Source organism: Arachis ipaensis, chromosome B5 (genome assembly GCF_059453495.1).
Source record: "Arachis ipaensis isolate K30076 ecotype BB chromosome B5, ASM5945349v1, whole genome shotgun sequence".
NCBI classification, from domain to species: domain Eukaryota; kingdom Viridiplantae; phylum Streptophyta; class Magnoliopsida; order Fabales; family Fabaceae; genus Arachis; species Arachis ipaensis.
In genome coordinates, this window is record NC_142440.1 from 155,496,331 (window position 1) to 155,518,061 (window position 21,731).

Genomic DNA, 21,731 nt, shown 5'->3' on the forward strand with positions numbered 1-21,731 from the left:
ACATTAAAATAACTTCTTTGTTATACATAAATTCATTAAAAATATTATAATATATTGTTTTAAGTGAATAAAATAGGCTAGAATCTAATAATTATTCAAAATATTGTTACTTATCATCATTAAATAGTACATACATAAAACGTCATCTCTTATAAAAACTGAATCTAACAAAAGAAAAATTTAGTAATGATTCCGTTAGAGACTCCAAAAATATTTTTAGAGAGAATCTCGTCAAGAAAATTTTATTTTATGCTCAGTTTAAATTCAATCTATTTTTATTAAGAGTAAGATTTAATTTACTCAAGTAGTTCAAACTAACTTTAACCAATTTTCTTATTGAAAGCATTTAGTTTTAACTAAGACTGGATTTAATTGAAATTTTTATTGTTTCAGTTGTGGATTATATTACATTTTAACATTCTTATTACCTCAATTAAAAAAAATCCATTCTTAATTTTTTTTAATTTAAAGACAAATAAGTTATTGACTAATTGAAAATATAAAAACATCTTTTACCTTCTAAAATATGAATAAGAAGACCTTTTTCATTTTGAATTCTTATTACTTTTTCATATTGAAAAATAATAAGAGATGTCTTAAACTTTTTATCATCCTTACACGAACAATTGGTTTATGGTATAGAAGAAATACATGTATACGTGATACTAGATATTGGATGTTAACGAATTATTTAGAAACCAACTATAAATATAGTTATCCAAATTTATCCTGCTACTGTCAATTTTAATAGGGATTTAAAAAAATGAAACCCTTAATGAAACCCTTCTATATTCATCTGTAATTATGAATTGAATCTTGACGAATGATTAATGAAATTGAATCAAGAAAACTAGACATTTAAATTTTTTTGTCCAATAAATAAATTTTTTGAAAAAACTTAAATACCGTAATTTAAAAGGTAAAAGACGTTTTTATATTTTTAATTTATCAAAAATTTATTTGTCTTTGAATTAATAAGCCTGGACTTATTTGTTTTTTTTTTAAATCATACTTCTTCTCGAAACAAATGTTTTGGGCTTAGTTATAGGCTTTGAACTCAGGCCTAGATATCTCAGATTACTCCAAATTCCAAAGTTTTCTCAAAGGAAAAAAAAAAATACGATGAGGAGAGAAAGGTCTTCGTCCACATGAGCTTAGTTTCAGTGAAGTGGTGTGGTTGCGATGTCTCCATCGAACGAACTTCCGAAACGAATTTCTGAAAATTGAAGCAATTTAAAGTGCCTCAGCAACTGTGTGGTGTATTTTCCTTTTGTTTCTCGAGAAAGTGTGTTAGATAGAGGAAGAGAACACGATGGAAACGATGAACAGAGCCTTCGAGAAAGTGAAGATCATGGTAGGAATGGAAGTCGAAGACGAAGAGCAGCGAGCTACTGCATTGGACGACAGCAGCTCTTACGCATTCATGGACGAATTCAACCGCAACTGCACCTTGTCCACCAAACAGGTATTCCTTTCGAGTTTCGATTCAACCGTTTTTGGTTGCTTGTTTTTTTGTGTGTGAGATAAAACAACGTATTATGAGCTGAGAAAGGAAAATAGAAGGGAAAAAATCGAGTGAAATTTGATTATTCGATTTCCGAAATGTAAGTGTTAGCTGGATCTGTGCTTCAGTTGTGGCATTTTTGACATTGCGATCTCGTAGCGTGTGATTATGCATTTGTGTCATTTTCAACGTTCAGAGGATTTGATATTTTAGCTTAATTTTACTGTTGTTATATTTGGATGTGTGTGTAGTGTTGATTTAGTAGATAGATGGCATGGAAATTGTGGATCTGAGTGTCGTTGGACGAGAAAGGTTGCTCTACTTAGGGAGTTAATCTCAGTGAGATTTCGGTTGGTCTTCAATGCTTTAATTATGAATGAGCTGGATGCAATATAGAGGTAGAGAATTGCATGGTCAGTGTTGCTTTAAGGAAGAAGATGTTGCTGTGTTTTTGTCCTTGGACGATATCATATTGGGAAATTAATCAAGTGACATGGCGACTGGGTACTTGAGATATCCTTTTTGTTCTAGAAATGTTATGTGTTGAATTTTGTGTTGTTAGAAGATAATTTATGCTGGAGTTTAGGTGATGCGTGAAAATTGTTGGCGGGTCGTTTGTAGAGAAATTATGAATATCTTCACCAAAATGCTTTGGGAAATATTTCTTAGGAAATCTATGAATTGGACGAGTCATGAATGCAGTACTTTTGTTATTGGTATGAATACTTATGAGTTATACAGGTTATATAAGAGTGGTATAGTATAACTTTGAGGCTTGTTTGTGTTGTAAGATGTGACTTTGTTACTAAGCAGAGATAATTTTGATGGATTGTGTTTCTAAGGTGATGAATATTATTGTTTGGGTCAAGAATTACATATACAGGACTTTTGAATAATGAATTTGTTTCCCATTCAGATTACTTTTATTGTGGGAGATTGGTTTGTTAGGACTTTATGCAATGTAGCACCAATTTTGTTGATTTTTCCCATTAGAACCACAGGAGTAGTGGATCTGTTAACCCTTTAAGCTGATGTTTGTCTTATCCTAATCTGTTGCTATTGTTTCTGTATTGTTTTAATTTTGTATTGAAACATGTCATTATGTGTCAACGAGTCAACCTCCTCTAGTTTTCTTCCTTACTGGAAATCTTTGTCATCTTAAAACCTGTGTTGTTTTCACTCGGTAAGCTTTCTATATGTGAACTGTTGGACTAATAAGCTCTCTGTTTATGAGCAGAGGTTATATGGTTTTGCAATATGCTTTTCGGCTGGATTAACTTTTACACTATTGGTAAGTCTATAAGCATGATTTTTCTTTCTAATTAGAACTTCTGCTATATATTAGCTTTTGGTTTAGTGCAAATTATTCTTCATAATGAAACCTTTTGTTGTATCCTTTTCTTTTTGAACTATAAAAGAATCTTATTATTAAAAAAAAAACCAAAGAGAAGAATACAACTATGATTCTTTCGGTACTTTCTGTATAATCTTAGGTTTTTATCTCCAACTTATATTTGACTACATGGCTAGAAACTAATGTAGTGTCATTTATTCTTACCATTGTACAGTCAATGCTTGTTTTTCTCAAACCAATCAAGTTTGCGGTAGCATTCACTCTTGGCAATTTGCTTTCACTTGGAAGGTATTGACTGTTTTGGAGCTGGATAATGACTGATTCAGTGATTCTTGACACCCCCCCCCCCTTTTTTTTTTCTCTCTCTTAGTGGTTTGACATTCATTATAATGTGCATCTAATCTTGTGTTGTTCTTGTATAGTTGCTGTAAGTAGCTAGATTGATCAGTGTTGAGGGATTGCTGGTCTTATAATGATAGTTTCCCCATACGTGCCTTGAATGTATACTCTGCCTTCTCTCATCATTTGAGGAATTGATGCCCATGTCCCTCTTTGTATTTATTACTAAATTAACTGTTTTCTTGTTACACCTTATTCTTTCATCTTAATCCATAAGTGTTTAACATTTTAAATTAACATTGACAATAATTTACAGCCAAAAAAGTGTGGATGGCTTTTGTTTATTTATGTTCTGTTAAATTTGGTGTAATAGTTGTTTTGATTTCTTCAAATGATAAGTTGGAGTCTTTTATGATGGCAGCACAGCCTTCCTCATTGGTCCTAAACGGCAATTCACAATGATGCTTGATCCTGTTCGTATCTATGCCACAGCCATATACATTGCAAGTATGATCATTGCTTTGTTCTGTGCTCTATATGTAAGTAAAAGTGCATCTCTTTAGATTCTTCTATTTCCGCACTGAAAAAACCAAAAGGAAAGGAAAAACGTTCTTTTTATTAAATGGCATTTCATCTTATTGGTTTTGCACTGAGCAGGTTCATAACAAGTTGCTAACACTTCTGGCAATTATTTTGGAGTTTGGAGCACTGATTTGGTACGTCATATTTTATAGTTTCCAAATGCCTTCCATGTAACTTATTTTTATATTTTCTTCTGTTTAAGTCCATTAAATACATGTGCTGTATGTGCGAGTCAATTGTGGGGAGACTTCTAGATAAGTTCAATTGGCAACTTTTCTGGTTTCTGGCACTAGCAAAAAAGAGATTCTGAAAATCTATGGAGTTAACAAAAGACCTGTTTTTATTTGAAATGGCTTGGGTCCTCTCTAATTAACGTGATATGGTTTAACTCAGCCAAAGTACACTGGGGGGAAAAGAATAAAAATCTAACGTGTGCATCACCCTTTGTTTGGCCATTTCAATTTATTGGATGCAATATGATTCTATTATGGCCTCATCTCTGTTACTCTCTTGTAAAACTGACTATTTTCTGATATTTTGATTGACAGGTATAGCTTGAGCTACATCCCTTTTGCTAGATCCATGGTTTCTAAAATCATGGTTTCATGCTTCGATACTGAGTTTTAGATCTTACACTGAAGCCACAATAGCCTTGTCAAATGAATCGCATTGAACCCCTCTCAATATATTTGTTATCCAAAGGAAAGGGATTTTGGCTGCTGAACTGCGAGTCTGAAATACAATGAACGGATTGGTGATTCTGAATTGCTTGCACCTCCATGGAGGATTAGGTTCCACTTGAAAGTAACAAGTAAAATCATGTGCATTTGTCGTGTACTGTGTATGGGCTAATATAAAGATTTCGTTTATCCTAACTTTGCCCTCTCCTGACTGTTTTATCCCCAATTTCATGTTGGAACTTCAAATCCACATGCTGCTTGAGGGAAAACCATGTTTCAGTGTGCAACCTTTTATTCGAAAGTTAAAAAGGGGAGATGTATTTTAGAGGCCTCATATACCACAATTTTGTTCGTAATAGCTGACGTTTGAGAATCTTGAATATATGTTTTGCATTTTCATGCATGCATTACACAATTTCAAACCTTTTCTTTATATGCATGTTTCGGAGACTACTAGAAAGTCAATATTTTTAGTAGGAAGAAAATAGAGAATTGGCTAGTGTTGATTCAAATATAAGACATACAAAGGAAAAATATTATTGGTCATTTTACATTTCTCATATTAATTTTAATGTAGTTATTTTTGCTTAGAGTGAATCAAAATTAAATTTTAAATAATAACTCTCTGCAATTGATTGCATGGAATTAAGAGATCAGGTGTCTTTACATTACAATTTTGAAAAATGTAATATTAAAAATAAAGTATTAAATAAAAATTGTAATTACTTAATGTTTATAAGAATTCGAAATACACATTAAAGAAGCATAAGATTAATGGACAATGAACTACAGTTTGATGTACAATTGTAACAATGAATATTTTTTTTGCTATAATAAGACTAGAAATCCAGGAGATCCAACAAATATGAATGTTTCAAATGGTATCAGCAGCTGTAAAACCAAAAGAAGCATAAGACATAGAACCACCATCCCAACTGTCATGGATAACCTTGGCCTTTGCTTTTTCACCAGCAGCCCCCATTGCCACATGCAATGGGAAGAAATGATCCGGCCATGGATGAGCCATTTTTGCATATGGTGCCTTCTCTTCGTACTCATTTACATCCTCAAATCTGTGTTACAGCCATGGAATTGCAAAGCAAGCACTTATTATATTAACAGACATAAGATAGAAAAAAAAAGTGTTGAGCTAGTTGAAAGGATTAGATACCTTCCATCAAGAAGAGAGGTTTTCAACCAGGACATGAATGCTGAAGCCCAGGGAGCTGGAGGGGTATTCCGAGGCGCGATTGCCCTGAGGTTATGGGTGGCACTCCCAGAGCCAATGATAAGAACACCTTCATCCTTGAGAGATGCCAATGCCTTCCCCATGTTGTAGTGGTAAGTTGCACCTCTGCCTGTTGAGACAGAGAGTTGGCACACTGGAATGTCTGCCTCCGGATACATCAAGAAGAGAGGCACCCAAGCGCCGTGGTCAAGCCCCCGCCTCCGGTCCTCCTTCACACGGCTGAACCCGGCTGATGTTAGTAGTTCTTTCACCCTCTTAGCCAATTCTGGTGCCCCTGGTGCTGGATACTTGATCTGCTTTGCAACAGTTACTCAATATGACAGCTCTATTTGAGTTATTCTAACAAACTTTGCATTATGTTTTTATTTTTCGATATTGTTTATTTTCTTAATTTTGTAAATAGAAAGTAAAATAGAAAATAAAATTTTGTTTTTACTGATTTTTTTTGTTTTTATATATATTATACTCACAACTAAAGAAAAACTCTATTTAAAATAAGAGTTTAAGTTAATGATGAACTATATCTTAAATAGTCATCTTCTTATTAGTTGTAACCATATTTAAGTGATGCTCTAAAATTATTTAAGAATTTCTTGATACTCACTTAAAAGTGAAGCAGAGAATATGTATTAATTAATCAACCTCCTAATCATGATTTTAAATTAAATTAGCATACAGCTTCCTTGCATTGTTTGTGCCAACTGCCATTATAATCATGTACCGATGATCTCTAGGACATTTTTTATGGCATAGAATATTCAATGTATAAGCCTTGTAGTATACAATTTTACGTATTTTGGATTTGTGGTGGTACAAAAACGTTAACACCTCAAAAAAACTACCACAAATATTTAATCAGCAGTAGTAGGAAGTCGTTGGCGTGAAGTCGTGAACATATGATTATTATATGAAGTTTAGCAAAAAAATCAAAGTCAGAAATGGAAGCGATAAAACAAGCGCCAAGGAAGCATTTAATTTTATGTTTTTGTTTATGTTTATTTTTATTTGTTTTTTTTTTATTATTATATCTTGATTTTTGCTTCACATCACATATTCACATGCTATTATGCCAACACGAACAAAGCGTGTTTTATTATTTTATTGTTTTTTGGCCAATTACTTTATATAACGTAAAATCGTAAATAGTTTTAAAAATTAAAGCAATTCGCTTATTGATATTCATATGCTTATGCAGACCAACTTTATGTAAGCTGGCACATTTTGACCAAATTCATTGAATTCTTTAGAATTTCATGTAATATTTGTGGGATTCCATTCACACAATTTTATTTACTGTTAGATAGAATATACGTTTTATTTGATCAATTTAAAAATATGTCGATATAATTGTTAAAAAATATTATATACAAATAACACTACTACCAAAATATTCGTTCATCTTTCATTCTCATCATAAAAATCTATCATAAGAAATAAGGAACTTAATTTCAACATGAATCATTGAAGTTATTAGAGAAGTATGAAAATAAAATCAAACTCATCAAAACATGAAGAAGAGACTAACCTTGTACATGGCCCTTGGAAAACCATAGAAGTCATAAATGGTTTCGTGGCGGTCAACGATGTTGACCGTGGGGACATCGGTGTCCCAGTGGCCGGAGATGATGAGGATGGAAGAGGGTGTTTGGGGACAAACCTCCTTCCATGACTTCAAGAACTTCCATGCAGGGATTGACTCATCTATGGCAAGTTCTGGTGATCCATGTGATATGTAGAATGTTTCTCTCATTCTCATCAACCCCATAACATTGTTATTGCTGTTATTCTCTTCCACTTCTTCTATTGTTGTATCATTGGAATCACCACTTTCTTTATTCATCATTTCTTTCTTTGGTGTAGAATTACTAGAAGTGTAACACAATCTAAAGATCTTGTTCATTGAAAATACAAGCTATCTAGAAAGAGATAAGCAAAAGAATGAAGGAATTATGTATATATAAATGTAAGCACTTTGTAATTGTATTCATATCTTATATAATTATAGCTTAAATCCTCAGTGTTTTTGCTTTTGACATTTGACCAATAATTTTCTTAATGATTCTATTGGCCATCATTGATGTTGTGATGACTCTTTCTAGGGAGTAATTTTCAATATGGACCGGCCAGCCATCATTATAGACAAATTAATTCATATAATTATAATAAACATTATTTTTTATATTTTGATGTATTGGCACTAAAGATAGATCACACTATCTTACACATTATAATTTAATCAGAAAATGCTATTTGTATACTAAAATCAGCCACCAATGTATTTATGTATAAATACATGTATGGTTTAATTTATTTTCAATGTGTATTTATATTTTAGTATGTATTTTATACTGGTGGCTGACTTTAGTAACTAATTTTGGTGTACAAATAACATAACCCTTATGTTTATCATGCGGTTCTAAGAAATTTTATAAGAAAATAGTTATACTCTTAGTAATATCACAGCATAAGTATTTTATGTAACAATCACCCCTGTTTTTTCCCCTTGATTTATTTATTTATTTTTTCGTTCAACCAAAATGCTTTCTGACAAATAAGATGATAATACATTGGAAAAAAAATTGTGCAACAATGAAAAACTTCTATTTAGCTTCTTCTAATAAGTAAAGGAAAATACATGTCAAAATATCAACAACATTACATATCGAGGAGAAGAAAACAAATAAGATTTCTTTATCAAATTTGCATGATAACGTTAACAACACCGAAATCTTATCCCACTAGCTAATAAATGTATAAATTAAATTACATAAAACAAAAAATATTAGCGACAACAATAGCATTTTATTCTATTAGGTAAGATTATTTCATGGATTAAAATACACACAATGAAAAAAGTCCATCCAAACACAATTTATTACATAAGTCAGTTCCTTAAATTAAATCACACGTAGATAAGTCAGTTCCCAATCAACACTATTAAGAAGAGCAAGAGCCAGGAACTTCATTAAACTGGTAAGATGAATAAGAGAGACATCCCATTTCAATATTACTGTGAACAACTTTGGCCGTCGGATTCCCACCGGCAGCACCAATGGCAACATGGAGCGGATAAAAGTGCTCCGGCGACGGATGAGCCTTTTTCGGCTGCGGTGCTTTCTTATCCCAATGGTTTATATCATCATATCTAAAATATCAAAATTTAGTAAATTCATAATTCAATGTATTTAGACATAATTTGCATCAAGATACCTTCAACAGTGAAGGTAACAAATTTCTAAAAGTAAGTTGATAATTAAGACTGTTAGATAATAATTTAGTCAAATATGTCAAATTATCTTCTGGTTTTAAGTTATCAACTTCACATGTAAACAATTACATAGAAAAGGGTACCTTCGTTGAAGAAGAGTTGTTTTCAACCAATCATCAAATTCCTGAGCCCATGGAAAGACATCACTGCTTCCATCTCTAATTAACTCTCTCAAATTATGAACTGCACTTCCAGAACCAATTATAAGAACACCTTCATCTTTAAGAGAAGACAATGCTTTTCCCATGTTATAGTGATGAGTTCCATCCATATGAGATTGAACAGATAACTGACATACCGGAATGCTGGCTTCCGGGTACATCAACATCAATGGAACCCAAGCACCATGATCTAGCCCCCTCCTTCTGTCTTCTTCCACCGCGCTGAAGCCGGATTTTTGAAGTAGATCTCTTACCTTCCTTGCAAGTTGTGGAGCTCCTGGTGCTGGATACTTAATCTATATGCCAACAGAAGATTAAGATCAATTCATGGCTAACCAAGAACTATGACCAAAAATTGTTCTACTTTGTAGTATCCTTCAAAAGGAGCCAAAAACATAACATGGTTAAGATTAAGAGCTAAGATTCCCCATCACAAAAAGATACCAAATTTTCAATCATTTCTGAAAAAAGAACAACTGAGTATTCTAAATCTGTTCAAGACTTAAAAGATTGTTTGGTCTTTCCCACTGACATCCAGAGACTATATAACCAAGACTTTGACTAATCCGATTCGAACAAGTTCAATCTAATGAAACTTTGCATAAGAAGGATGACAAAGAAGGAAATGAATGAATCTAAAGGAAAGAAACCTGGTAGAGAGGTTTAGGGAATCCATAAAAGTCATGAATGGTGTCATTCCTCTCAACAATGTTGACAGATGGAACACGAGTGTCCCAATGAGCAGAGATGATGAGAATGGCAGAGGGAGTCTGAGGGAAGATGTTCTTCCATGATTTGAGCACCTTTCTTATCTCAATTGAATCATCAATGGCCAACAAGGGTGATCCATGAGATATATAGAAAGTTTCCTTCAAACTCAAAGCCATGATTGATGATGGCTCTCTTCTTCTTTCTTCTTTGTTGGTTGGTTGGTTAGATGATGCAAGGTTCAACTTATAATAATGAGAGAATCTTCAGAGAGAATACAAAGATTTTATAAAAAAAAATAGAAAAATTTTAAGAATTAAAATATGTATTTTTAGCTACTTTTATTTAAAACTATGACATATAAAAAAACTTATCTTGCTGTGTATCTAAAATACTACATAGGATTCTGGTAACAACAGTAAAAGTGTAGAACACCAGAAAAGGAAAAATGTTGACTTCTTTGTTATTTTTTAGTTTTTACCATTTAAATATAAAAGTAATATCAAATAAGTTAATTGTCAATATATCATATGATAAATACAAAAGAAAAACTAGACCCATTTTGATGACACACCACTCAAAATCAAATCTACAAATTCAAGCATATTTTTCTAGCTTGGTTTAACATTGAAAAACAGAGTAGATCAAATTAAAACTCTTATAATCTAATACTGTGAAATAGGAAAAACATAACAAAGTCAAGTTTTCTTTAAAAAAAAAAAAATTTAAATGATAAATTACATTGAGATTCTGAAAGATAAAATGATAATACATATGATATACCTCAATATATATTAGTAATTATTTTTGCAAGTCTTTTCTAAAGGATACTAAATTACTTATTAGGAAAAGAAAAGTATATCACACATTTACCCAAAATATACACATCTTATCCTCATAAGTCATAACAGCTCTACACAATCAAGTTTCAGGTTTAACAAATTTGATGCTTTCTTGGGGATTCAATTCCATGCAGTATAGGAGACATAACTTAGAAAGACCAAACAACATGAAAATTGAAATACTAACTTCAGATGCCAGATTCTGCATAAAAATGTTTTATCTCTACAAGTAGCTTTGTGGTCACCTCTGATCTAGGAATACATGTGGTTTCCACATAAATAAACAAACAAATAAATAAATAAATAAGAAAAAAGAAGTGGCCTGCTATGAACTTCTGCATGATCTGCTATAGGCAAAAGCATCAAGTTTCAAGCCATTCTCTAGCAGAGAAGAAAAGAGTTCTGGTGCATCACACAGTTTTTTCATCACTACACATTAATTTGAACAGAGACTATTACAGGAAACAACATTGTTATCATTTTCATCCAAGAGATACATATGCATACATCAATGATCTTCTTCATTTGGTTTTTATACGACAGCAGATAATTCACAACTAAAATATAAGGATGAATCTTTCAGACCTTGATTTTAATCCATTAAGAGTATGCTACAACAAGCATCACTGCAATTCCACATGTGTAATAGAATAGAGTTAATTACCCTTTTAAAGAATATTGAACCAATCATCGTCTCAATTCAAAAAGGGAAATCATTAAATATCTTTTATTAAAACAGTTCGTTATACATCAATTTTTCTCACTATATTATCAACAACTGAACAGCATTTACAAAGTATTAAGCAGAACACGAGTCGGAAACTTCAGTAAACTGGAAAGAGGCATAGGAGAGAGATCCTAATTCGATATTGCTGTGGATAACTTTGGCCTTTGGATTTCCACCAGCTGCACCAATGGCAACATGAAGTGGATAAAAGTGATCTGGCCATGGATGAGCCTTCTTCGCGTGCGGCGCTTTCTTATCCCAATTGTTTACATCCTCATATCTACAAAAGCAAGTGAAAAGCCTTCAGAACCAATCCATCAAGAACCAACATTCAATGCTTGCTAGCTTTAAAATGTTTTTCCTCCATTCATGATATCTGTCACTTTGTCAAATTTGGTACATTCTCAAGATATATTTGAGTTATGAATATATCAAATTTCCAAAGTGAGAGGTGTTACGAAATGGAGAGAGTATTAGACTATTGCGGTTAACATCCTTAATAAGATCAACCAAGCAATTAGCAAACGTGAACATCAAAGCATAAATAAGTTACCTTCCTTCAAGAAGAGCCCTTTTCAACCAATTATCGAATTCCAGAGCCCAGGGAACAGCAGTGTTGCCGGAATGAACTCTAAGCTCTCTCAGATTGTGAACAGCACTTCCAGAACCAATTATAAGCACACCTTCATCTTTAAGAGGTGTCAATGCCTTTCCCATGTTATAGTGATGAGTCCCATCCTTATCAGATTGAACAGACAATTGACATACCGGGATATCAGCTTCGGGGTACATCAACAAGAGTGGAACCCAAGCACCGTGATCAAGCCCTCTCCTCTTGTCTTCGTCGACACGGCCAAAACCGGATTTTTGAAGTAGTTCCTTCACCCTCCTTGCCAACTCTGGAGCCCCAGGTGCTGGATACTTAAGCTGTTGGCAAATTAAGCATATAAGCAATGAAGAGATTAAGATCATCATCCATGGATAACCGAGAACCATGCCAAATGACAAGCATTAGCATCATATGAAATGCCAAAAGCCGAACTTTTGAGACATAATTGTGTCAACAAAGTCATTGGCAAATCTTCAAGAAGAAATCATTTCTAGTATCTTAAAGCTATATTGCTAAATCCTAAACAATTGCATGTGAGTTTTCATAAATATATCAATTATCTAATGATTCTCAATTATCAACTTCACATGAAAATAATTAAACGTGAGTCTCTACCATAAAAGAATCGGACAAATTCCAATGCAAGAAATAGGAATTACAACTAACTCGTGCACTTGGCTAAGATTTTTGGACCTATTGCAGGAATTTGACTAATCCGATTCGAATAACCAACAGAGTTTTTCATAGCTAAGTAAGTTTTTGGTTGCTCACGGTATCCTAAGGACTAATCTGTCGCGAATCTGAGATCAGCTCCATACACAAGGCAGGATTGGAACCACGATATTTGTTTAAGCATGTGAACTAACCACTCAACCAATCAAATCCAAGTTAATTATAGCTAAGTAAGTTGATGAACTAATTAAACAACTATATTCCCCAAAAAAAATATATATATTTTAAGATAAGAAAGAGTGCGAAACCTGGTACATGGGTTTAGGGAAGCCATAAAAGTCGTAAATGGTTTCGTTTCTCTGAACAACATTGACGGAGGGAACTGCTGTGTCCCAATGACCGGAGATAACAAGAATGGCAGAAGGTTTCTGCGGGAAAATCCGATTCCACGATTTAAGAACCTTCCTTATCTCAATCGAATCGTCAATGGCCAACGTTGGTGATCCATGTGATATGTAGAAAGTGTCCTTCAAACTCATCAAAGCCATTACCTTCTTTATAATTTCCAATCAACGAATCAAAACTATGAATATCTTTTCTTTCTGGATTCTTCTCTATCAATCTTTCTTTGTTCGGTTTTGAATATATATGACTTTGTGATGACTGTGTCTTATATATACAGAAATCGTTTATGGTTAATGACGTTAGGTTCCAACCACTTTCCGTCCCCGTCGTTGAATTTCAACACACGTTAATGGAAATTATTATTTTAGATTCTATTATCTATTATCCTATTATATATTTTTAATTTTACACCCAAAATGTGCCACATGTAATTGTAATTAGAATTAAATCTTTCCTTCTAAAGTCACCAAAAAAAAAAATCTTTCCTTCTAAAATTAAGAAATTTTTCCTTCTTCCATAATAATTTTACAACCAAAATGTGTTATATGTCATGTCACTCCTCGTTACAATTGAAATTAAATCTTTTCCTCCAAAATTAAAGAATTAAAGAGTTCTCCCCTCTCTCATACCAATTTTACAACCAAAATGTATCACATGTCACTCATTCATTACAGTTGAAATCAAATATTTCTCTTCAAAATTAAAGAGTTCCCCCCTTCTCCATCTTCCTTTCTCTATCTCTCTTATTCTTTCAACTATTCTATCTATTTTATATATTATAATTAATATCAATGACTAATTACTAATTTGACAATTAAAATGTGTAACATGACATTCTTTAATTGCATTAAAATTAAAATTAAAATATTAAAATTGAAATTGAAATATACATATATTATGTATCATATATTACTATCTAATTTAATAATCAAATGTGTCACATGACACTATCTTATTAAAATTGAGCGAAAATATCTTTTTCCAAAATCAATAAACCCCCTTCCTAAATTCTCTCATCTACCTCTCAATTTTTCTATTTCTCTCTACCATTTTTAAGCTATATATAATTTATATTTTATATTAGTAATTTTGACAAATCAAAATATGTAATCCAATATTTTTTATTACAATTAAAATAAATTTTTTTTTCAAAAATTAACAAACTTACTCTCACTCTCATTCTTTATTTTATCTTTCGTTCTCTTTTCTTTCATTCTCTATTTTTTTACCTTTTTGTTCTACAGAAAACAAAATTAACAAAATAATATAATTCAAATAAAAATTATTATTATTATATACATATTTTTTAATTTTAAATATTTACCACTTATCTTTCTAGTTTATATTTTTATTTTTTTTCAAATATTTATTACATATAATTTGGAGAGAATACTAATGTTATAATTAAAAGTTAGAATCAAAATTCAATTGTTTAAAATATTAATTTTGAATTAATTTTATAACTATCAATATAATTTTATTATACTAATATCTAATTATATTTTTATATATATAGAGAAAAAAATATTATTTTTAAATAATAAGTATAAAAATTAATAATTTTTATTTGTATAATAGACTTAATACCTAATTAAATATAAAAGTATAGACGTTAAATTGTTTTAAATTTTAGATAACGAATGTTAAAATTAATTGTTAATAAAAAATTAGACATTTTTATATAAAAATAATAACTAAAAATCTTATTATTTGATTTTTTATCTATAGATACCTTGGCTTTTTTAGTCAGAGATTTTTGTCAACCTACGATTTTTTTTGTAAAAGTAATTTAATTTTATAAATCTTTTGTGCCATGCATAATCTATACTGTCAGAATAAAGTGGATTGTAATTTAAAAAAATGTATATTCTCGTAATATTATTACGAATAAAAATACTAATATTAAATATATATAATTTAAGAAACAACACGTGAATAAAATGTGTAAGAAGGCATAGCCGTAACTTTTTGTTAATAATTTTTTTAAAATACTTGTTATGAATAAAAATAATGCAATTACATATCCTTTAAAAATTGTCTATCATTTAATTTAAAAAAAATTAAAAAATAAATGATTTTTTATAAAGATAAATGATTTTTTATAAAAATAAATATTTAAATTAATTAAACAATATTATTTAAATAAAAAATTGACTAAAAATTAAAAATTTAAAAGATAAATAATATTTTTCGAATAAAAGTAAAAACTATTTGTAAAAAAATTAAATTTTAATGAATTTAACATCATTAGAAATCCGAAATCTTTTTTCTTTTTACTAAAACCTTTCTGCGGGAAAAATAGTTATTTCAACCACTAAAAAATAAGCTGATAACTAACAATTAAGCTAATTTATCCAAATTGTCTTTTCATAATACTATAATAGCATCTTAGATTTTGATGAAATGGCAATTTGAATGGTTCACTATCAAATTATATTTTATTGTTAAGATAACAATATCAATATAAAACTTTTGGTGTCTAAAATAAGTAATTAATATAGGATCTTCTTTATATACCATGTTTGGAGAGGACCCCGGATTAGGGGTGCGTCATTGATTACGTGTGCGTTGGAGTCAAATGTCCTTCATAGCGGTAGGTAACAATTTTGGATAGTCACATTCCATCTTTTTTGTTTTTTTATCAAAAAAAAAAATGAAAACTAGCTATATGCTAAACCTATCACCAGTCTGTTTATCCATTTAAATAGGTGAATTTTGCCTCTAAAATTAAACTCGTTGAAATTTCGGGTTAAACGAGCTGAACTCGATTAATCCGAAAAAAATGATGGATTAAACGGGTTAGTCTGCGGGCTAAACGGGCGGTCCGTTTATTTTTTACATTTTTTAAAAAAAAACACTTTTAGCCAATATTTTTCCCAATCTGACCCGAAAATTCGACTCATCAACTAAAAAATTTATTTTTTAAATGGTTTTTGACCTAAAAATGGTATTTTTGTCAAAATATTTTTAAAAAATAAAATAAAATGATAAATAGGCTGGCCGTTTAATCCCGTCGGACTGACCATAAACGATCCGGATTAAAAAATTCTGGCCCGCAAATAAAACGGGTTTAAATAGACCAACCCATTTAATCCACAGACTTAACAGACCGGACTTAAATGAGCCGAACTAGCCCGTTTGACAGTCCTAATATCCATTATCCAACATTAAAACCGAACATTCTATATCCTATGCTCTTTTATATATTTTTTCTTCTTCGAATACAACATTGTAGAAAGTTTTTCTTTTAATCATAAATTTCAACTCTAGAATCAGAAATTGTTTTTAATATTGGGACAAATATGATGTATAGCTACATTATGAGAGTGCAAAAAATTTAACCAAAATGTGACGGCTTTAATCAACAAATTGAACGGTCCAATTTGAGAGAGAGTAATCAGACGATCCGATTAGAGGCATTGCAGGTGCACAAATCGGACTGCATGCCACGCGTTACACATGCATGCACCCCTAGCCCATGCTTGTATACTACGGCTGCTTACCTCATCCCTTTCATTCTCGTCCCACTCTTTCCTCACTCACTCTCAAGTCCCCAACCTCACTTTCAACTCCACTTATTTCACTCTCCATTGTTGAAGAATCGGACCTTGGGAGGTAAAAAAAATTAGACCACCAGCCTTTAATAATGCCAAAGAGAAGAAGAATAAAAAACGTCAATCGTCCGAAACTCCACATTACTAATTATCTTCATCATCTTAATTATGTAAGTTTTAATTTTTAAATATTTTGATTTAATTAAAATAATAGTGATGTTAGAGATCAATAGAAATAGATAGTGTAGTAATAATTTTTATTAAGATTATAGGTGTATGATAATAAATTAATTTATTATTAATTGTGATTAATAAATTGATTATAGTAATAATTTTTATTAAGATGTAGGTATGATAATAAAATTATTATTATTAATTGTTATTAATAAATTTATTGTAATAATAATCTTTAGGATAAAGTATATTTTTTGTCCCTGAAATTTGATAAAAGTTTTAAAAATATCCTTGAATTTTATTTTGTTTCAATTTTGTCCCAAAAAATTTTCGATTTGCATCAAATATACCCCTAACAGCTAATTTTTCAAAAAATTTAAGACCGATTCAAGAACAATTTTATAAGAACAACCCTCAACTCAAGCAAATCAAGCATAATTTTTTGCATTATTGTTAGATTGGTCTTAAATTTTTTTAAAATTTAGCTGTCGATAGTATATTTGATGCAAATAAAAAATTTTTGGGACAAAATTGAAATAAAATAAAATTTAGGAGTATTTTTAAAATTTTTGTCAAATTTTAGGGACAAAAAATATACTCTACCCTAATTTTTATTAAGATTATACGTGTGATAATAAATTAATTATTATAATTGTTATTAATAAATTTATTGTAGTAATAATTTTTATTAAGATTATAGGTATGATAATAAATAAATTAATTAATTAGTATTAATTGTTAGTAATAAATTTATTGTAGTAATAATTTATATTAAGATATAGGTACGAACAATTATTATTAATTGTTATTAATAAATTTATTGTAGTAATAATTTTTATTAAGATTATAGGTGTGATAATAAATTAATTATTATTTGTGTGCATAAAATTAGTGGGTCTGATTTCATTGTCTAAAAAATTTTTTGTAAATAATGTATGCCCAGTGTCCGATTTGTGTCTCTTCTCATCTCCAAGAAATCAGACCGTTCAATTTTTTTCCATCAGTTAACTGTCATTACAACAGTGTAAAACACCCCTAACTTCCTTAACGCGGCGTTACACCAACCTACGTGTCATATCGAAAAAAATTAGCCGGACAACTTGCTCAAATAAAACAAATAAAGCAAATGTTTACCCAAATACAACAATTGAGAACTGGTTACTTACTTGTGCTATTTACATTATATGTAAACTGTGGAACTCCTTTCACTTTTTTGAAGAAACACATAAACCGCGGTTTATGAACAAGGTAAAAACCACATAAACCGTGGTACCCCTTTTACGGTTTACGAATAGTAGCCATGCATACATAATCCTCTCTTCTCCTACTACGGTTTATGAGGATTTAAAAGTATATATATACACGATAAAATCAATTGTGTATAAAATGATCATTTTTACAATGGCTATTGAGGAAGAGAGTTTCCTAGTGCTAATACATTGCTCTGAAAAATTCATAGAAGCAAGAAATATGGTGTGAAGTTTACTGACAGAAAATTCTTGAGTGTATTTATCAATTTATCAAATACCTTGTCAGATCTAAAGAACACAGCATATTGCAAAAGTTTGGGGTGTTCAGGAACAAGTGGGTAAAGAAGTTATTTTATAAGATCCCTATCATAGTTGTGTCAACCGTTGTGAAATATGATATGTTTGTGATAGCGTTTGATGAAGATCTTTGGATTCTGTTTCATTGTCATAGGAGTTTTTCAGAGGTCAGAACGCAAGTTGTACGCTAAGTTGGAGGTCGGTGTCGACAGTTTTGGGACATCAGCTCCGATTCCTTACTCAACTGCCATGAGCGGTGCTTCTAGTTCGATGGCTGCGGTTGCACCAACTCATCCGTACGTTGCATCTCCTTCGTTTGCGGCTGATTTAGACCGTACGGTGGCAGTTGGTTCTATACCATTCGAGAGCCGTTCGGTCCGGCAGCAGACAGATGAGGTGGCTAGTGGTCCTGCAGAGTGATGGTGCATTCTTCAAACGGCATGTGGAAGGTGTGCGTCTCAGAATGCTACCTCTCAATGAATGCGCTAAGTAGAGACTCATCAACTCAGAACCAGTGACTGTTCAGTTTAGCCAAGTGATACAAACTCGCAGTTTTTAAATACGGTATAATCTGTTCATGTAGAGGCATATTCTGTTGTCTCCTAACACAAGAAATACACCTAGTCAGCTGCAACATGTAGAAGACAACATTATTTCGACACTCTTCCACTTTTAAAAACATACGATTCACTAATGAAAAGATTAATTCGACACATCAAATTTAAAAAATTACGGTTCATTAACGAAAAAATTAATTCGACACATATCAAATTATTACAAAATATGGTTCGCTAACAAAAAAATTAATTCGCAAAAAATAAAATTTTAAAAAAATATGGTTCTTAAACCAAAAAAATTAATTCCACACATCAAATTTTAAAAAAATTTGGTTCAGTAATATAGAAAATTAATTCGCGAAAAATCAAATTTAAAAAAAATATAGTTCATTAACAAAAAAATTAATTCGATACTAATCAAAATTTAACGTACAAATCATTTCACTGTTAATTACTTACGAATTACACAAAGCACAAATAAAATTCTAACATATAAGTTAAAAAAAAAACTCCTTACTAATGAAATTTTAATATATAAAAAATTAACTTCTTGATTAATATTTCCAGTCACGTGAACAATACCATTCAATCGGTACATACGATTTTGGTATTCAATCGGTACATACGATTTTGGTCTTCCATGGCTCCACCACTTTAAAGTCTTGTAGTCCTCTGATTCTCTCCCAAATGCTCACCTCCATCAATTTTAACTCTCAACTATGTAATCCATCACTTGGTCTTGTGAATTATGTATATATATATATAATTATTCATAAATTGTAGAAGGGGTACCACAATTTATGTCTACAACATTTTCTTCTTAAACCATGAAGGGATTTCACCATTTACGTCCACATATTTTTTTTTATAAACCTTTAAAAAGATATTACGATTCATGTGTTTTTTTTTAAAAAGTGGAAGAAGTTTCATAATTTATATATAATGTAAATAGGACAAATAAATAAGTAATTCTCAATGGATAGACATTTGCTTCATTTGTTTTATTTGAATAAATTATTCAAATTAGCCTCTAGTCAACACTCTTTTATTTTCTTAACAAAAAAAAGCTTCTATTATCCTTAAATCTTAAGTTAGTGCAATTCAAAAATTCCCAATTGTCTTTCTTTCTTAATTTGTAGAGACATTCCACAAAACATGACAGCCAGGGACATCAACATTAAAATGGGACTCATGAAAAGGTGAATTTCATTTCATAAATGAAATACAGGAGATATTATCCTTGTACCCAAAATATATTCAACAAAACACTGCAAGAGTAGCTAATGATTACTTAGAGTTCTTTTGGGAAATAGCAGAAGCTATTTTTTTCTGATTTTTGAATTATGAAAAGTCACAATAAGTGTGTTTGGCACTATTTTAAAAAAAATTTTAATTTTTCGAAAAGTTAATTCATAACTTTTTGAAGAAATAGAAATATATGGGAGTCGACCCTCTCCAATAAAAAAAAAGGGATGGTATTCAGTGTTTCATCTCATCTTTCATTGTTCTCTCTCTTCTTTATTTTTAGTCCCATTTATAGAATTAAAGGTGAGATAATGAAATATCACACTTTATTTTTTCAAGTGTTAAAAAAACTGGGGATGATCCATTTCCAAAATATATGACTTCTCCTCCTAGATAAGTCATTCTATCATTTCCGTAAAAAAAATGACCTCAAAACAAAAAAATCTACTTTCTCTGTAAAAAAAATACTGGAAATATTGGCCCCACCACCATCTTCACCCAAGGTTCTATCTGCTAGAAGTATTGGCCTTTCACCATTATTTTTACTTAATGATTTATCTGTTGAAAATATTGACCTTCCACCACCATTTTAAAACAATGTTCCATCTGAACTACTTATTGCATATATTCCTTTCAGCTTTTTTTTTTTTTTATCATTTTACCACTCTATTTTTATGATTAAATTTGTATTTAACATTGTGTGTAATATAAAATCTCAGTTTTAATTTTATTTTTTCCATGTGATTTTATTTTTATATAGTTGCTATTATCTTTATAGTTAGTTATAACAAGTTCTTGACCATAATAAAAAAATAAAAAAAATAAAAAACACCAACAAAATATACATTGACACACATTTGACATTTATTTTTTATTTTTATCTACCATATCATACACAATAAAACAGCAAAGACTAACTGCACAATAATTTCTTTGGCATTGCCATCAAGATTATTGTGAATTAAAATTTTATTACTATTTACCACATACAAGAATACTGTTATGGATGAAGATGAAGTAGAAGAACCAGTTTCTACCTAAAAAATGGAACCAATAAGAGAGCAAATAAAGAATTAATTGCCTAAACAGTTGTAATCTTAGTGATTAGGTTATAGAAAATCAACATTCAATATTAAAAAGTATTTGTTATCGTCGTTGTTTTAATATCCATTTTTTGTGAAAAAAAGTTGTATTTTTTGAGCTATTTATCCAAACGCTACAATTTTAAAATAAGTAATTCTATAACTAAAAATCTAAATACAAAATAATTTATTTGTAAGCTGCTATTAATAAAAATTCTTATACTTTATCTTTTTTTAAAAGAGCTTATTTAAATTGTTTACCCAAATTAGATTTAGGACAAAAAAAAAAGTAGATCTCTCAAAATTCAAAAATTCTCTAGCTATCGGACACTTTAATTCTTAAAAATTTAAAATACACAAATCAATTGTAAAAAACTATTGTCACTATAAAAAAAAGTGACATAACTAATCATCATCATACATATAAAGCTTATTTGGGCGAGCTTTAAAAAAAATGATCTTTTTGGAATT

At 30.6% G+C, this 21,731-nt stretch overlaps 4 protein-coding genes across 4 annotated transcripts; 1 reads left to right on the forward strand and 3 right to left on the reverse strand.

Moving 5' to 3' along the window:
- The first annotated feature begins 1,034 nt into the window (after positions 1–1,034).
- On the forward strand, positions 1,035–4,874 carry LOC107644681 (Got1/Sft2-like vescicle transport protein family). Its single transcript, XM_016348603.3, has 6 exons — positions 1,035–1,465; positions 2,742–2,795; positions 3,073–3,146; positions 3,619–3,736; positions 3,855–3,913; positions 4,328–4,874. Exons 1-6 carry the CDS (start codon positions 1,313–1,315, stop codon positions 4,404–4,406), a joined length of 537 nt encoding a protein of 178 aa, XP_016204089.1. The 5' UTR covers positions 1,035–1,312; the 3' UTR covers positions 4,407–4,874.
- A 269-nt stretch (positions 4,875–5,143) lies between these two features.
- On the reverse strand, positions 5,144–7,709 carry LOC107644678 (extradiol ring-cleavage dioxygenase). Its single transcript, XM_016348599.3, has 3 exons — positions 7,234–7,709; positions 5,631–6,001; positions 5,144–5,532 (listed from the first exon to the last, which is right to left on the reverse strand). The coding sequence occupies exons 1-3, from the start codon at positions 7,606–7,608 to the stop codon at positions 5,334–5,336; spliced, it is 945 nt and encodes a 314-aa protein (XP_016204085.1). The 5' UTR covers positions 7,609–7,709; the 3' UTR covers positions 5,144–5,333.
- Positions 7,710–8,490: 781 nt separating this feature from the next.
- Positions 8,491–10,163, reverse strand: LOC107644680 (extradiol ring-cleavage dioxygenase). Its single transcript, XM_016348602.3, has 3 exons — positions 9,788–10,163; positions 9,060–9,433; positions 8,491–8,853 (listed from the first exon to the last, which is right to left on the reverse strand). Exons 1-3 carry the CDS (start codon positions 10,022–10,024, stop codon positions 8,646–8,648), a joined length of 819 nt encoding a protein of 272 aa, XP_016204088.1. The 5' UTR covers positions 10,025–10,163; the 3' UTR covers positions 8,491–8,645.
- Positions 10,164–11,386: 1,223 nt separating this feature from the next.
- LOC107644679 (extradiol ring-cleavage dioxygenase) lies at positions 11,387–13,348 on the reverse strand. Its single transcript, XM_016348601.3, has 3 exons — positions 13,005–13,348; positions 11,968–12,341; positions 11,387–11,694 (listed from the first exon to the last, which is right to left on the reverse strand). The coding sequence occupies exons 1-3, from the start codon at positions 13,242–13,244 to the stop codon at positions 11,487–11,489; spliced, it is 822 nt and encodes a 273-aa protein (XP_016204087.1). The 5' UTR covers positions 13,245–13,348; the 3' UTR covers positions 11,387–11,486.
- Positions 13,349–21,731: the final 8,383 nt, after the last annotated feature.